The sequence below is a fragment of the Colius striatus genome, chromosome 6 (assembly GCF_028858725.1).
Source record: "Colius striatus isolate bColStr4 chromosome 6, bColStr4.1.hap1, whole genome shotgun sequence".
NCBI lineage: Eukaryota > Metazoa > Chordata > Aves > Coliiformes > Coliidae > Colius > Colius striatus.
The window spans coordinates 12,515,605-12,532,381 of NC_084764.1; the positions used below are offsets into that span (position 1 = coordinate 12,515,605).

General features: G+C 34.6%; 1 protein-coding gene across 1 annotated transcript in view; it reads right to left on the reverse strand.

The window, feature by feature from the left end:
• RYR3 (ryanodine receptor 3) overlaps positions 1-16,777 on the reverse strand; it is a 184,628-nt gene that overhangs the window by 9,962 nt on the left and 157,889 nt on the right. The window contains exons 84-95 of the mRNA XM_061998183.1: positions 16,328-16,408; positions 15,870-15,958; positions 15,342-15,470; positions 14,860-14,964; positions 13,674-13,755; positions 12,033-13,357; positions 8,662-8,720; positions 6,990-7,158; positions 6,281-6,367; positions 3,813-4,010; positions 3,048-3,178; positions 332-374 (exon numbers count right to left, since the gene is read on the reverse strand). Of these exons, the coding sequence (XP_061854167.1) occupies positions 332-374; positions 3,048-3,178; positions 3,813-4,010; positions 6,281-6,367; positions 6,990-7,158; positions 8,662-8,720; positions 12,033-13,357; positions 13,674-13,755; positions 14,860-14,964; positions 15,342-15,470; positions 15,870-15,958; positions 16,328-16,408 (2,498 nt within the window). The remainder of the gene's footprint in view (positions 1-331; positions 375-3,047; positions 3,179-3,812; positions 4,011-6,280; positions 6,368-6,989; positions 7,159-8,661; positions 8,721-12,032; positions 13,358-13,673; positions 13,756-14,859; positions 14,965-15,341; positions 15,471-15,869; positions 15,959-16,327; positions 16,409-16,777) is intronic.

The window sequence follows — 16,777 nt, forward strand, 5'->3', positions numbered from 1 at the left end:
TTTTTTTAGGGGGATGAGGGGGCTTTGTATCCTAAAGATGACAATGACTGTAAATTAGACCTGCGTGGCTGATTGACAGCACAAAGTTATTTCAAATGCCTGAGTCTCGGAAGGAAACCACAGCCTTCTGTCTTCCTCCCTCCTCCCACCCACGCTACAGCTGCCTGTTCACCTCAGACATTTACCACAACACTGACTTTCATAAAACAAATTTCAATTCTCAATTATTTGTATATTTATATGTACAGAAATGTATTACAGATAGCTCTTCAAATAAACTGAACAGCAGATCAGTGCTTTGACTAACATAATAGAAATGTAAAATGCCTACCTTCCGTTTTACAAATTTGTCCCAGTAATTGTTAGGAAAGGATCTGCATAGATAAGGCAGAGATATTTCAAGTTATTTAATTTCTTAGGAGAAAACAACAACAAAAAAGAAAATACCACATTCCTGATGGCAGCAGATTTGGGTAGCATTTCATTCACTCCCATGCTGCACTTTGAATTATGAGAATGCTTTCTTTTAGTGTGGACAACAGCTGTTATTAATTATATTTTTTTAATTATTTACTGCAATATCATTTTCCCCACACACACCCCCCTTTCTTCACATCCAAAAATATGATTGGCTACAAAAGGACAGCAGGTCAAATATTCTCACGTAATGAGCCTAAAAATAATAACAGTGTAGTCACTGTAATAATATCCATCAACTACATAAATACTTTCTATGGCTAGGAGCAATAATCAATACAGACAATGATTTACAGAGGAAAAGAAGAAAGTCTTTAGCATAAAAGTTCACTGGATTCCATTTCAAATAGAGAGCCAGTCGACAGTTTGCCAACATAAGATTTAATATTTTTTTAAAATGTTAAAAAACCCCAGAAAATTGCAAAGATCATTTGGCAAAGACAGGGGTTAGCTGGATTCTCAAGTGTACCATTTTGTTACTGGATCTGACATCCCAGAACAAGATAAGGAAATTTTATAATTTTGAAGCTGCAAGATAGTTCAGCTAAAGAACTTTTTGCATCACCTGCCTCTGAGCAGCCATACCTACGCTGGTAATTAAAAGAAAAGCTATTGTATATAGGTCTGATATATGTATCATATGTGTATTATGTCAGTTTTGAAGAATGCCAGTTAGCACGAGACATTGAAAACTTTCAAGTTTTTCTCTCCTTGTTTCTTGGATGTAACATAATGTTGAGCAAATAAATAGGCAGGAAAATAAAAAGAAAAATAACTGCTTAAACTAAAGGACACTATTGACGAAATAAAGCAGATTTTAAGTTCAGAAGAATGAGATTTCAGAGGGCTGTTCTGCTGGGGTGTGAGGAAAACTTCCTAACTCTTGCTCCATTTTTTATTTTTCTGAATTGAAGGTCTTAATGACATTCCTTCAGTTAAAAGCAAGTGTTTCCAGTGGCTGTCATGGTATATTCCGGTCCAGTGGGTCTGTTATTTCTTTCCTTGATTTCTCAGACTTTTAAGTAATGTATGTCTCAAAAGTACCTGCCTTGTGTCTGACTCTTTTTCCCCAAACTCCTAATAGTGCTACATTTATCAGTTTTATATTTTATCAGTTTAATATATCAGTTTTTAGATTTAACTACTTTTTTTTAAATTACTTTCTTTTTTCAGTTGTAGAAAGTGTATGTCAGTCTATACATGGCATTGGGCATGCTACACCAACGACACAGTGATGGTACAACACCTGCACTACACCTCAAGCGCCAGTTCCCATCAGAGAGAAGGATTATTCTTAAATTAGCCTTAATCTTTTATTCAACTTCAGTAGATAGTGTGACATGCTGAGAACAGGCTGTACAGTATGCCAATTGGGATATCTCATGAATTCATGCTTGTTTTCACTGAGGACAAAGTGACTGCCTGTTGAGATAGCTTGCTGTAGAAGCGGGCTGAAAATTAAGCAGCTCTCCAGTTTCCGAATTACTTTCTATTGTAACTTGAGTAATGTGTGCTAGTCTGCATTTGTAACTGGAGTTAAGGAAATTAATTTAATTAAGGAATAAGGAAAATCTTAACATTCAGGTATAGAAAATCAAAGAATTTAAGAATTTCTGATGTTTTAGACATTCTAATTTTAATGAAAGCATTAAGGGCACTGCTTATAATGCACAAAAATTGGGTATGACTGATAAAATATATATTTTATCTATTTGGCAGCATATTATCAGTCTGAGTTGATTCTTTTTGCTGGCTTATTTTTGTGCAATACTGTTGGCTAGTATGTGCAGGCATTAACTGCTTTGTGACTTGTAAATAATTTTGTGTTTTTACGATAGTTAGGGAAAGACAGGAATCTAAGCCTGGGTATACTAGTACTAAAACATGATTCTAGTTTGAAAGAGTAAATTCTGAAAAACAGCTGGTAGACAAAGCATTGTTTCAAGAGAAGAGAGCTGACTTGTATTTTTCTGTGTCACTCCTACAGACTGCTGCAGCTTGCTGATATTTTTCTTTCTCTTGCCTACACTTGTATCATTCACTCACAGAACAGCAGGTGAGTCTCCTACAATCAGTGTATGACTACTACAGTGTTTGCTAAGGCATACAATGTGACAGTAATTCCCATCAAACTGTGATTTTACAGTAGTTTTACTTCTCTTGTCACATACAAATTTTGTTGGCAAGAAGTAGGAAAGGGAAGCAGGAGAATACTGCTATATAATATATGAATGCCGAATTGAGTCACTGAAAAGGTGGGAAGTTATCTTTTTAAAACTTTCTCCGTAGTGACTAATGGAATGTCTTGGAGAGAGATTGTGAAGATGCACAATCCTTGCAAATCCTAAAAAAATGAAAAAGAGCTGGAATATACATGTTATCATAGTATTTTACTAAATAAACAGATAAAACAGGATTTCACAGTAGACTCTACTACTGTAGCATCTAGCATAAGGTGAAAAATGCCTTTCTTTTAGATGAACTAAGGGACAGGAAAGGTTCTAGATCAGTGGCATAATGAGCTATAATATTTACAAACAGTTTACGTATAACCATTTAATTTTACATACGGAGTATTTATAACCAGGCGATCCCACTGTCCTTTAATATCATCTTCAGATGGCTGTTCAGTTATGTAGAGTCCATCAAATTCCAGCTTTCTAGCTACCTCCTTTTCTCTCTTGAATACAACCAGAGGGACCTATGAAAATGACAGTGGACATCTTTGTCACGTTTTACATATTTTTAGAAGCCATAACACCTACCTGCAGTATTAAGTACTCCCCATAATGCTATATAATGGCAAACATCACATGAGCCTCTCCCATGAGCAGACCAATGTCCAGCCAGTTCCTGAGCTATAGCCATCTAGGAAGTTCAGGTCAAAGCATACACCTTGCCCACTTTCTCCTGCAGTTGTTATTGCTAAGTGAGATATTACATGGTATGGAATTCTCCTTTGGTCCACTCAGGTCAGCTGTCCCAGTTGTGCCCCCTCCCAGTGTACTTGTGGGAAGCAACAGCGTGGGTAAAGCAAAGAGAAAGCCTTCACGCTGTGCAAGCACTGCTCAGCAGTAATCAAAGAGTGGGTGTGTTACCAACACTGTGTTAACCACAAATCCAAAATACACTGCCATGACAGATGTTAACTCCATCTCTGCTAGACTAAATATATGAGGAAAATAGCTACATATTGAGAACTACATACAAATAAGTATTCTGATATTAGCTCAAAAAATCACTTCGGGACATAGGTGATTAATAATAATATTGTTATTATATAATGATGCTATTATTTAACAAATAATAGATTAGCAATAAGATTAACAACTTGCCTTTAAACAATAGTAGCCAATCACGCAGACAAAGGAGATTACAGTATGAATAACTGCCAATGCTCTGAGAGCTGGTGCCATGTAACCTGTACTTTCTTCTAAAACAAAAAACACCATGCCCTCCTCTTCTTCCTCTTCGTCAAAAGAGTTCCAGAGATTAGAGTCTTCCTCTACTTCATCAAGTGGCTCTTCAGTCACCTGAGAGAAATTCAAGCACATTGAAAACACATAATAAACTTTTCCTTTACAAATGACAAATTTCCTTAATGACAAATGACATTTGCAAAGCCTGCTCGTGGGAAGATGACAGAGCATTAACTTTGAACAGTAATGTCCTTAATTTTCACAGCAGAAGTCTCCACATATCTTGTGTCACTGAAAAGATAATTTAGAAAAGCAAGCATGCACATATGATAGTTTACAAAATCTCTCCCTTGACACTGCGGTAGCAAAACCAAAAACAACAATGAAAAAGTTATGCAAAAAACAATGACAGGGTTCTCCACTACATCTGAATTTAGGGTTATGTTTTGATCTACATTTTTCCTGGTTACTACCATCTAGAAAGAAACAAACTTGTCACATGATCAATTTGTATCTTGTCTGTAATTTCTTATTTCCTGACAGTTTACTGTTTGGAATATAGTACAAGAAGTTCTACGGTAAGTAATAATACAGTGTTTAATCAGTATCTTGTAAATACCCCAAGCCATAAAGCTGACATGCAGCCCTAAATTCTTCCAGTGACTTTAAAAACCTGGCCTTGAAAATAAAAACCCTAAGTGCCCTTCTTCTGACATCTGAAAGCTGAAGTCTTGCTCAGTGCTATCTGGCTCCCACTGACCCTTTCCTGTCTATGATAGATGGACGTGTACTGATAAACACGAGCTTTTGGGATTGGTTTGTTGGCTGACCCACACAACCCAGTGAAAAGCAGAGGAGAATGGAGAGGAAAGGACTGGCATAAACAAAAGTAGACTTCTGGGCCTACCTTTGAAGTCCATCTTCTGTAACCATATGGGATTGAAAGAAAGAGGTGAGAAGGGAGCATTAAATAGCCCCAACATTCTTTCTCCTGGAAATGGTGCATATATATTCTGTTCAGTTTTGAAAACTGAATAGAGTCTTTTGCACCTTTACCTGCTCTGTCTCCAAGACTATAACTGTGTAGTAGGAGTTGTTTTTCAAGATGTTTGAGATCAGGATTCAGTTACTTCTAGGCTGATTGTTCAGCCAGATGCTTTTGTCTTCTCTGAAGTTCTTGGTTGTAAACAACCGAACTAGAAAATGTAGTATTGGAAAATACAAAATTTATTAGCTAACTGCACATTGCACCCTGTATCTAGAAGGGGAAGTCAAAAGGGCTGGATTCCAGGATAAAGATAAGCAAGGACTTTCCTTTTTCAAAGATAGAGATTGTGAAGATTCAGGAATAAAATTATTGAAGGCTGCTGAAGAAGTTCTACTTTGTATTATTGGGTTATACACCAGAACCTGAAACAACTCATTAGATTCAGGGAAAACCATAAGGTTGAAGTAGGGATGTATAACCTTCTTCTTCAGTGGTATAAGAAAATAACTGCAGCCTACTAACAAAAGGTTTCTCTTAGTTTATCTTTGTTCTCCCTGCTCATACCATATTCATATGCCTGCTCATATCAATTAAAGTCTACATCTCAGTTCAGAAATATCTTCATCACAACAGTCCTGAACAACCCTATTGTCAATGTTGACAAAGAAAGTGGAGAAAATTACTATGAAAGTGGAATTATACTCTGACATGGAAACACAGGATAGGAAAAACTATACATTTGATGTTCATTAGAGATTACTAAATTCATGAAAAAATATGAGAAACAAAATTAAATAAAGCTAGCACTTCCTCCCTGAAACCCCAGGCCTGAAAGGCATGAAAGAAACAAATCCAGTATAACTAAAAGGTGAGTTCATCCAGTATAATTAAAACATTAATCTGATTCTGAAATTATGTATAAACTATTTCCCAGTTGAAAATTAATGTAGACAGTAGAAAAAGCAGAAATACAGTCATTGAGAAGAATTAGGTGAACTGGAGTATCTCAGTATTTAAAACAAATGAGAGATAAAAATGCAGTTTTGACATTTGAGTTCTTTTAGTTGGATTTAAAATCTCCCATGACAAGATTAACAATCCAAACAATAACAGACTTAAGTAAGGAAGTGAAAAAGTGTCTAGAAACACAAGCTCAACTATAAAGGATTAATTAAATAAATCTGTTTTAATTAATCCTGAGTAAATTAAAAGCAGAATAGTTTTAATATCACAAATTTTAGTGACAAAATTTAAATGTTATTTTAACTACTTATATGTTTAAGCCCACATTTGAAGGCCATATGATAATGACTTTATTAAACAAGCCTTGAAAACACCACTAAATATTTATCTGGAAGTAACCAAAAGACATTTAAAGAACAATACATAATCTTACCTTGTAAAATAGAAGAATAAAGTTGATGGCAAATGCAACAAATAGAGCAAGAAATCGTAAGTTATAAAAATTTCTTGCCAAGTAGTGCTGAAAGTAAAAAAAGAAATAAAATTTTTAAATTAACTAGAGGTGGCTTGAAGGTAGCAAGGTTTCTAAAAATTATATGCATAATTGTGATAATTGTGTTGCCTTCATACACCAGTTATAATAAGCAAGGGCATTTCTTGGCAGCCTATTCTCCCATTTCATAGTAAACAGGATTAAAAATAAGGTGATTAAAATTGCAACAGGGAAGACTGAAATAAAAATATTAAGGAAAACTTTCTAGAAAAGTCTGGAAAATAAATGTTAGACTACTGGAATAAACTACTTGAGAAGGTTTTAGATACTTCATCATTTGGCATTTTTAGGAACAAAGAAAAATCTTACAGAAAATAGAATTACAATATTCTAGAAGATAGATTGTGGAGAATAAGGAATTCTTAACAAGGGGCTCAGGAGGTTAATCTATCATTTCAAACCAAGGTAGGAGTAATTACAGACACACTTTATTTATGAACCCTATGAAGTTTACAAAAATCACAGAAGACTACTTGAAAACTCATGCCAATATATCTTTTATGATGACATTTCTCTCTTCAACATCGAATAAGCATTCTATATTACAAAAATGAAATGTCAATGACTAAAATATGTAAGAAAAACTTACAAGCATTTTTGTTTGATAAATTTCCAAAGCTTTGAAGAAGTTTGCCATAACAGCCTCTGGTTTCTCAATCTTTTGTCCATGCCTTCGCTTCTTTTTCTTCATTTTTCCCTCTTCCAGCTGCTCAGATTGTACTTCTTTTGCTTTATCTTGTTTCTCACCATCTTCCATGCTAGAAGAAAAGTTGGCTAGGTATTGTTGTTTAGATAAAGTTCTACATTTTAAATGCATTAATTTAGAAGGAATTCTAGTTCAGAAAGTTTGGCTTTGAAAGTTAGTTTTGACACTGGGAGAAAAACGATTCTAAGTAAAAACTTGAGGCAGACAGTAAACCCAGAGTGAAACAAAGTGACCTTAGTTACAAATGATATCCAAGAATAGAGTAGTTGTGGGGGGATTAAAAAGGTTGAAAAGCCTAAAACTAAGCAGAAGTTGCTGTGCCAAGTGCAAAGTGGATGTTTACCAAAAACAGTGATGTACATACACAGTCAATAAAAGGAACATAAAAAAATCTAAGAGTTTGTGTGTACTTTCGTGAGCCTGAGGCTGAAGAAGAGCAATAAAACTTTTGGGATTTGGTACACAGTATCACAAAATGAATTTGTTTTAGTGAAAGCAAGCACTGTTGTTAAACAGATGAATGAGTAACAAGGAAGTTTGCTTCAGAAGGTCACACCTTGCAAAGTCTGTGGAAAGTGACAACAGTTCCTCCTGCACCGTTGAACAGCCTTTGTGAAAACTGTCAAGACCATATGTAGTAATAGAGGAATTTAGTTACTGAACTGAAAAAGCTGAATTTGCATACATATAAAACAATATAGAAGCATCAAGGTGGTTGAAAGTTTTAGGCATGAGGATAAAGAAATGCAACATATAGTTAACTTTATCAGACTGCTAATGCAGTAAGACCCTTATGATGCATGTCTATGAATGTGCTTATCATTGACCAAAAAAGTCCCTGTCCAGCCTCAGAAATGTAAGCCACTTAACCTCAATTTTGAAGTTAAAGGCAATTTGAGTATTCTGCAAAAGAGAGGAAAATGAAGCATAGCAGACAGGTAAAGACAACACGGAATGCAGAATAAAGTCCAATAAATTAACAGAGGTAGAAAGAGATAATGCTCACGGAAAATAAGAGACAAAGAAGTCTAAGATAAGAAGATGAGTGGCATAGGAGATTTTTGGCAAAATTCCTAGATATTTATATATTGCTTCAATGAGGCATGAGTGAATGCACTACTAGTGTCTAAATCAGGAGACTAAAATCAGTCAACAAATAAAAAAAGTTCAGCAGTGATATAATCTAACAAAAGTTTTAAGAGGGGTCATTTGACCAATCTAAATATTAACCAACTTCAGAGTATATTGTAATGTGATGTAGATAAAACACTTCCTGAAACTGCTTATTTTGAAGTTACAGTCTTCATACTGAGTAACAGTCACCAACAGGTTTTGGGATACGTGCTCCTAAAAAACTACAGAAGATTACCATTTTGTTGCCCACTGAGATGGTCTGCCACCTCTTAGGGACTGTGTTGTCTTTCAAGATACTGTGAATACAAAGTGTACATAAAGTGCTTTTAATGCTGAGCATTGATTGGATTCTTTTTGGCCAATTTATCTAGCATTATAAAGTAGCAAGGAATTAAACAGGAATTGTGTGGAAATTACTTACTCAGCCTTCTCAGCTTCTGCTTTTCTTTCTGTTTCAGCTTCTTTTGCAATTTCAGATATCTGCAAAAAGTAATTTAGTTGTCAAAATGGATCAATGGTATCTTTACTGTTTTCTAAGAAACTAAATAATTGACACATTCTTCACTTTCAAAATGTTAGATTTTAAAAATAACTCAGACTAAGCAGTGAAAACTGCAGGAATTCTTCTGAGAGCCCTTTCCTTTATAGTATTATCAATTTGGTTAACTAGATGAACTGACTGAACAACTTGAAGTATTTAATTCTATATGGTTATCAGACAGATTATGTGACCAGTTGATGATAAAGGTAACTACGACCTGATCGTACCTTAATACAAAAGCCACTCACAAAGACTCAGTGCAGTTACTGATTATGTGGAAAATGAGCATCAGTTAGCCTCATGCCAAATATATTATTCATATCAATGATAGCATCAACAAATCTGAAAAAGATCTGAGTAATTATTAGATATTTCAAAACTTAATTACTTTGTCAAGATCAACTGATGCAATTGAAAACAGAAAAATATTTAAACAACTTTGCTTGATGTGCCATTAAACCCTCACAACCATCTAAGTATGTGCTGATGACATTCCTTCAAGAAGAGTTAAAAACCAATATACAGTTTTACAGATGGCTAACTGCAGCAAAGAAGCTAGGGCCTAGATTTCAAACACCTTTAGGTTCACTGTTGCAAGACCAAAGTAAACTAATTTCAAATGCAGTTTGAGTGTCTAAATTTTCCTGGAAACTGAAGAGATGCAGGCTTAAAAGTCCTAGATTCCCAAATGTCTCTGAATTGCTTAAATTTACTACTCACTTTTTGAAAAAAACCTATTTTAACTCTTTGTTTTCTTATGTACTCTCTCAAATTGCTTAGACACTAATTGTCTATTGGTGTATTCCCCTACATTTCCGGTTAATACATAAATACAGTTATCTAAACTTTTCCTGCATTGTTCACCTGGATGGCCATCTCTTGCACATAAGTAGTGAAAGAAACTATGAAAGAATCTATCGACTTTGCCTTGTTTATCTCACCTCTCATCCATGGAACCTCATCTAGTACGTATGATGGAAGGAACATGATGGAAGCATGTGTAACTCTTGCACAAACTGTTTGCCCTAAGGTCTCAAGCTGGTGGAGAGTAATTCAGACATCATTTGATGACACTTAGTACTTTGAAGGGGAAGGGTGGGGGAAGGATGTACAAATCCCTATTCATCCTCGCCTTTATCATATTCCCTCTCAGTTGTCAACTTTCAATGCTGATGAGCATAAACTACTTAATTCAATACACAAAATTTGTTCCATATCAAGTTTTGATAACTTTTTGACCTTCACTGAACCTTTTCCAGTTTTATCACATTCTTTTTGAAATGAGGGAACCTGATCTTCAAGTCACAGACGGATGGACTTTGGGTTCATGAAGCACAGTAATATTCTAGGGGTTTCCTCTTTTCATTTCACAACAATTAAAAATATCAGTTTAATTTTTTTATCTCTGCTGATTGACATTTTTGTTGAACCGATACTTTTGTACATCTCCCAAGATTTCATACCCAAGCAGTAACGATAAGCTTAAAATCCAACAGTTATATGTTAATATTTTTTATATGTAAATATGTTAAAGTAATATGTTAAAGTTTTATTTTCATATACATCACTTCAGTGATTTTCATCTGCTATTTTAAGGCAACTGTGCAGTTAGCTCGTGATTTTACTGCTATGAATAACTAAGATTTGGCAACAAACTCTGTAAGCTCACTACTCCTTTTTCTATTTGTGAACCCACATGGTGCTCGGGCACTTGGCATTCCTGGGGAATTTCACAGTAAAAACTAAGTCTTAACAATCTTCATTGTATACAATGCCATAGATTATTTTGCAGTTTCTCTGGCTATATAGTAATGTCATTGACCTTATCACTACACAATTGCTTTTCCAGAATAGAGAGGTGAATTGCTGTTTCTATCCATTTGTGCAAGTTTTGTCACTGTAAACGCTTAAGACACAGTGACTTCCTGAAGGGAATTTTTGATTCTTACATTGCTCTTTTTTTCTCTCAGCTTTATTTAAGAGTTATATGCAGTGCTCTCAAACTATTACTTGAGCTATTCATATATACAATGTGAAGAGCAGTTTCTGCAATAAAGAATTAGTATAGACATTATTTTATTAAGTTTCACTAACATTAAAGGTAAAAGCTGAATAAATTGCATATATTAATTCACATTAATGACTCTAAGTATCTGCATAAATTACTGACCATTTTTATCAATATTTATAAACAAATCAGAGTGAAATGTATAAATCAAAGGAATGCAAAGGAAATTCCAAAATACTTATTCAGATCTAAAGTATTTACTTCAACTATTGTTGAAGAAAATTCTAAAATATTTACTCAGACCTGCTGAGATCCTTAAGTTAAAACAGTACTTCTAAATACCAACCACATTACATTTATGCTAAATAAGACAGGATTTTAGAAGACTTTAATTTTTAAGTACACACATTTTTAAAAAAGGAAGAAAAATAAACAAATATATAGTTTGAACTAGGCAATAAACAAATCTTGGAGGAAAAAATATGCATGAAGAGGAAATAATAGACTAAGAAATTGTACAGCAGAGGTTTATCTTGGAAATATCTAGAAAGCATACCATAAAGAAGTGGATTAATGATGAGAAGAAAGATATATTTGAATAAGAAGTAAAAACAGATCTGAAGTGTAGAGTGAAACATAAGACCTTCCAAATGTGATGAATGCACTTGGGTTTTGACATTTAGCTCAATCCATTTTTAAAGAGAATGATAACTTTAGCTCAGCTGAAAAAAATATATTGTTCATAAACCAGAATAAAAGTAAATAATGATTATATAGTAAACATTAAAGCAACAATAAATTCAGGCAAAATTATTTCAATTAATAGGATAAAAGGATACTTCACTGCATATGATCAGTGAAGCACCTAGAAGAAAGATGATAAGATATTATTACGGAGAAAGCAGATTGTAAAAGTAATTGAAATAATACTGTGAAAAACTGGGGTATGCAGAATAAACAAGACTGTAAACCATTTAAAGCAAAACCTGTGCCTACAAAGCTGCTAGCAATTTGTGCTTTGAATAAAGTCCAAATGAACAATAACAACAATTTACTGCAGTGAAATCTAAACACACTGGTTTGAATTTTTCTGCCACAAACTCTCCTGTTTGTTTTTAAAAGAGTGGGGATTATGAAGTATGTTTTCCATGAAAATATTTATTAATAAGTTCAATGGCAAATACTTCACTAACTAGTAAAAAATTCAGTAATGTATTACTACTTTTTGCGAAGAATTACATACCCGTAATCCTTTTTTCTTGTGAACTGTGTTTTCCAAAGATGATTGGATATCTGTTCCAAGGATTTCTGCAATATCTCCAAGTCCAGCCTCATGACCATGTTTTGAGCCACCATCTTTCTTCGTATGAATGCCAAAAATGTCTGAGATTATGTCAGTTTCTCCCTTTTCGCCCTTCACAAACTGTGCAAGTTCAGCTCTGATGCCATGCTCAGCACCTTCTGCTTTTTCTGCTTCCATAACATCATCATGGATTCCAAACTGTGTTGGATCAGGCATGTCCCCTAATATTTTAGTAACTTTAATGTTTTTGGCTCCTTCAACCAGGCCACCTCCAAATACGGTATTCCAAAGAATCTGAAAAATTCCCCACACTATAGTAAAGAACAGTTGGAACATCCCTACAAATAGGATCCAGAAAAAGGAGAAAAACACTTTCACCATCTCTTTTACTGTCATCTTTCTAACTTTCCTGTATTGTTTCCTTAGGTTCTTCACAGTGACCGTTTTAAAAAAGTTGGCAACATTCTTCTTCACTGCAACACAGGCCATTGCAAAAGCTGAAGCAGATTCCAGGGACTTTTCTTCTTCCTCATCATCTCCGATATCTACTACATAACAAGTGTCTGCTTCTTCCTCTTCCTCAGGCCTCTCAGATAAATCCGTTTCAGATATCTGGGATGCTAACTGCATCTCAAAGATGGTGTCTTCACAGAAATTCACAAAGAGTTCCATTTTTTCTTGCTCTCCACCTTCATTTACAACATCAAATATAAACTGTCTTTTGGATTCCTTCACCTGTGGCTTCTCCCACTGCATTCTACTGGATTCACTGATTTCAAAGTAAACTCTTTCTATTTTCTTGGCTCCTCCCATTATTTCAATTCGGCCAAGGTATGGTTCAAAGTAATTAAGAACACTTTCCGCAGGTTCAAGTAAACTCTGAAGACGTGAATCATTAGGCATGTGCTCTGACAGATTTGTTAGCAATACAGCTACATTAAATCCAATGTCTTTGGCTGGTTCATGGAATCTCTCCACAAAATCAAGATAGTTAAACATGTCATTTTCGTCTGCTTCTGCACAGGACAGCAAGAATTCAATCTCTGACTGCATGTATTGTTTTTGAGCCTCCATTGACTTCTGGAATTCTTTCTTTGAAATGATGCCTTTACCATCTGGGTCATGCTCTTTGAAAGCATCTGAGTTCGTCAGGTCTTTTAACTTGAGGAACATGTCAAAGAACTTCAAAATCATTTCTACGTTGGTAGATGATTCTACCAGCGTGTCTACCATTTGCTTTCCAATAGTTCCGTTTACAACGTTACCTAAGTAGTGTGTTAAAACAGGATGTTATTTGGCATTGCTACGTTTTTAATAAATAAATCTTGTATTTATGCTGAAAACAACAAAAATATTCTTAATTTTTCATAATTTTTCTTTCAACATGCTTTTGTGTAGCAACCATCTTTTTCATGACTATTTATATTCCAGAATGACTGTTAAGTCAATATGAAATAGATTTTTTCCTGGCATTACATAAAGGCAGTTAAAAATCAGTCTAGAATGATTACTGGTATTATCAGACTTTACATTATGAAGCTGAGATAATCATATTTGACCACAAAGAAAAACAGATCCAACCTTCCAGCAGTGACAAGAGCATCACTACCATATCCTTTAGCAGATCTAACAGTTCTTTAAGCAGTTCAATCTGAGCAGAGTCCTATTAAACAAAAAAAAAAAAAAAGAGTATAAGGTTGTTTTTTCTTTCTATTTATCTGGAAAGCTAAATGTACTTGGAATAAAACAGTATGCGGGGTGGTCATTTAAATATAGTTCACATGCTTCAGCAACATTTCATTGTAATTTTATTATGATTACTACCAGAAGTCTTATACAACATGAAGGTAATTTACTACAGCAGATTAGTACCATAAAGATAAGATTTAATAAAGCATTAAGGAGTACCAAAATGCAGATAAGGGACAGCAGAAACTAAAAAAAAATGGTTACTCCATAGACCTGGAAGTCTTAATCCCAGAAAGAATCCATCCTTTCTCCCTTCACTGGGAACATTTAACAGCATAAAATGACATTATTACTCAAGCAAAACTAGAAATGTTTAGTTTAACTACAGAACATGGCAAGTCTAACACGGATTTGTGACTAACATCAAGAACCTAAAGACTGCTAAGTATTCTCAAAATTCTGATATGCTTTTGTAGGGTAGGAAGAAATCTTAGAAGTCAGTGGGTAGCAGAGACACTGTGTAAGAGTGAGGAAATGGCTCTGCCCTGTTGCATTCAGTGACTAGTGGCTTGAATCCATGTTTCCATTATGCAGAAGGCACAACGGAACATAGAAGCCTGCAATTGTGAGGAGGGATGGGACTCCACAATGCCCCATGCAGTAAAACAAACATTGCCTGTTGACCTCCTGTTCAGTGCCTGTGGTGAATTCATTAGACAAGTTGACTATCATATTCCAATTTGAATCTTTCCAGCTTTTCTTTGTAGCTGTAGCATGGGAACCATGCTTTCAATGATGCTTCTACTCTGACAGCATCCTACCTTCTTTATCAGAAAGGAATAACTGAATTGGAAGCAGTGAGTTTGATATTAGAAAAGTGAGTGCACAGTGATGATTAATGCTAAAAGGAGTGACATGAAGATGCTAGTCCTGAGATTTGGTCTTGGACCTCTACATTCCTATAGGCCCATGCACAACCAAGGAGTATCAGCACATTAATTCCTTTACAGCTTTCAACATTCACTGACTGTAATTTATAAACATATGCAAAATAAGATTACTTCACTGCTGAAAATACCTGTGAAAGTTTCATCTGCATATTGGCAAAGACATGAAGAAAGCCAACAACTGCATCCCACAGCCTACTATGAGCCAGACTCTGCTGATTACCTATGCAAGGGCCCTAAAAAAAATTAGGAAAACCACTTTTTTTAGTTATACCAAAAAAACCCAAAACCAAAACAAACACAACTTGCTTTCCTAAGATTTCTCCCCGAAAATAACCCCAAAACCAAGAACTCCAACTTCAGGCTTCCATGAAGCTACATGAGAAGCCTTCCCAAGGTCTCTGGTATCCAGTGCATAAATACTAGCTTGTATCACGTTAAATATGCAGCCATTCACATATTTTACTATTAAATGTACACTGGGCCAGTGATTCCATGCAACTTTGTAAATTAAGAAAAATAATGCCACAGTATTTACAAATTTATGATAGGACATAATCAGGCCACGTATAAAACTTCACTGTTAATGTCTTCAGCAAAGCATTTTGTTTACCTGGATATATTCTGTAAGGGAATTGAATATTTGTTTGGTGACAGCCAAAGCTTTAGAGAAGTTACGTTGTCCTGATTCATCAATGACATCCTTTCCCGAATAGTACCAATAGAAGTCACTGATTGATTCCTAAGAAAAAACAACAGTGTTATATTTTCTAACTTTGGATCCTATTTGCATCTCCTACTGCCTGCAATTGTATCATCAAAAGTTGAATCAGCAGCAGATGAAATTTAGTATTTCTGTGACGACCTATTTCTGATGACAACAACTTTTTGCATTTTTATCTATACTCCCTGCAGAAGTAAATCAAATAAATAAACAAACATTGAGTTTCATGCAAAATTCTGGAAGGTCATCTATCTTAAAAGGAATGAAGAGACCAAATAATTGAAATCAGAATTCTATAACTTAGTTGCTGTTTCTTCATTTATATAAATTCACATTGTACAGGTATTTAACTGAAAGAGTGAAAAACTGTGTTCAGGCTTATCTGTGTTATACTGTATCTTCCCGTTTTTTCCTCACCTGAAGACGCAAGAGGTAGTCAACTGTACTAATGATAATATTGACTGTTGTTGTGTTGCCCATCTGAGTACGTAGGTAATTTTGAAAATCTGAAATAAGAAGTGATTTGTGCTTGGTTAGTATATAATAGGAATAAGGAAATAAAAGGTTATTTTCATATTTTCTTGGAGACATGGAGAATACATTCTTTTTAAGCAACTTGTTAGGTGCAGATGCTTCTGTGGTTAAAATTTAACTACACTAGATGACAATGTAAACAGACTGAAGAATTGTTATCTACCTGAAATTATAGTAAAATTTAACAATTCAAATTCAACTCCACAATTCAAATTGTTGGGATGCCAGTTTCCCCTCAGAAAACTAAATGAATTAGAGGAATGCATGAAAATCAGTTCTGTTCAGCTGTTTAAGAACAGACTAATCACACATTTTTGCCAAAATTAACTCAGTTTACTTACCATTGTTATGCCCTTCACAGAGCAGTTGTAAAAATCTAAATAGATCTCGAGTAAATTCATCATGCTGCAACACTTTTTCACCTTTAAAATATATAAATATTATGATTTTGTGTCAACTGTTATGATTAAATACGCAGAGCACATATTCTTACAGCAACCTTTAAAACTGGGCTTATAATAAAAAACAGTATTATAAAAGCATAGAAGCAATTTAAAAGACTGAAAATAATGAAAATTAAAAAATGAGACAGAAAAAGCAAAGCCAAAATATTTAGCACTTCAATGCATCAATGGTTAAAAACACCTCCAAAACAAAACAAAACAAAAAGGTAATAGGATATATATCTAATAAGTAAATGGTTAGTCAACTAAAATCATGCCTTAAAAATTAATAACTTTTCTTTAATAAGCATCAAACTGTTTATCCAAGCTGAACACACAACCTGCTGC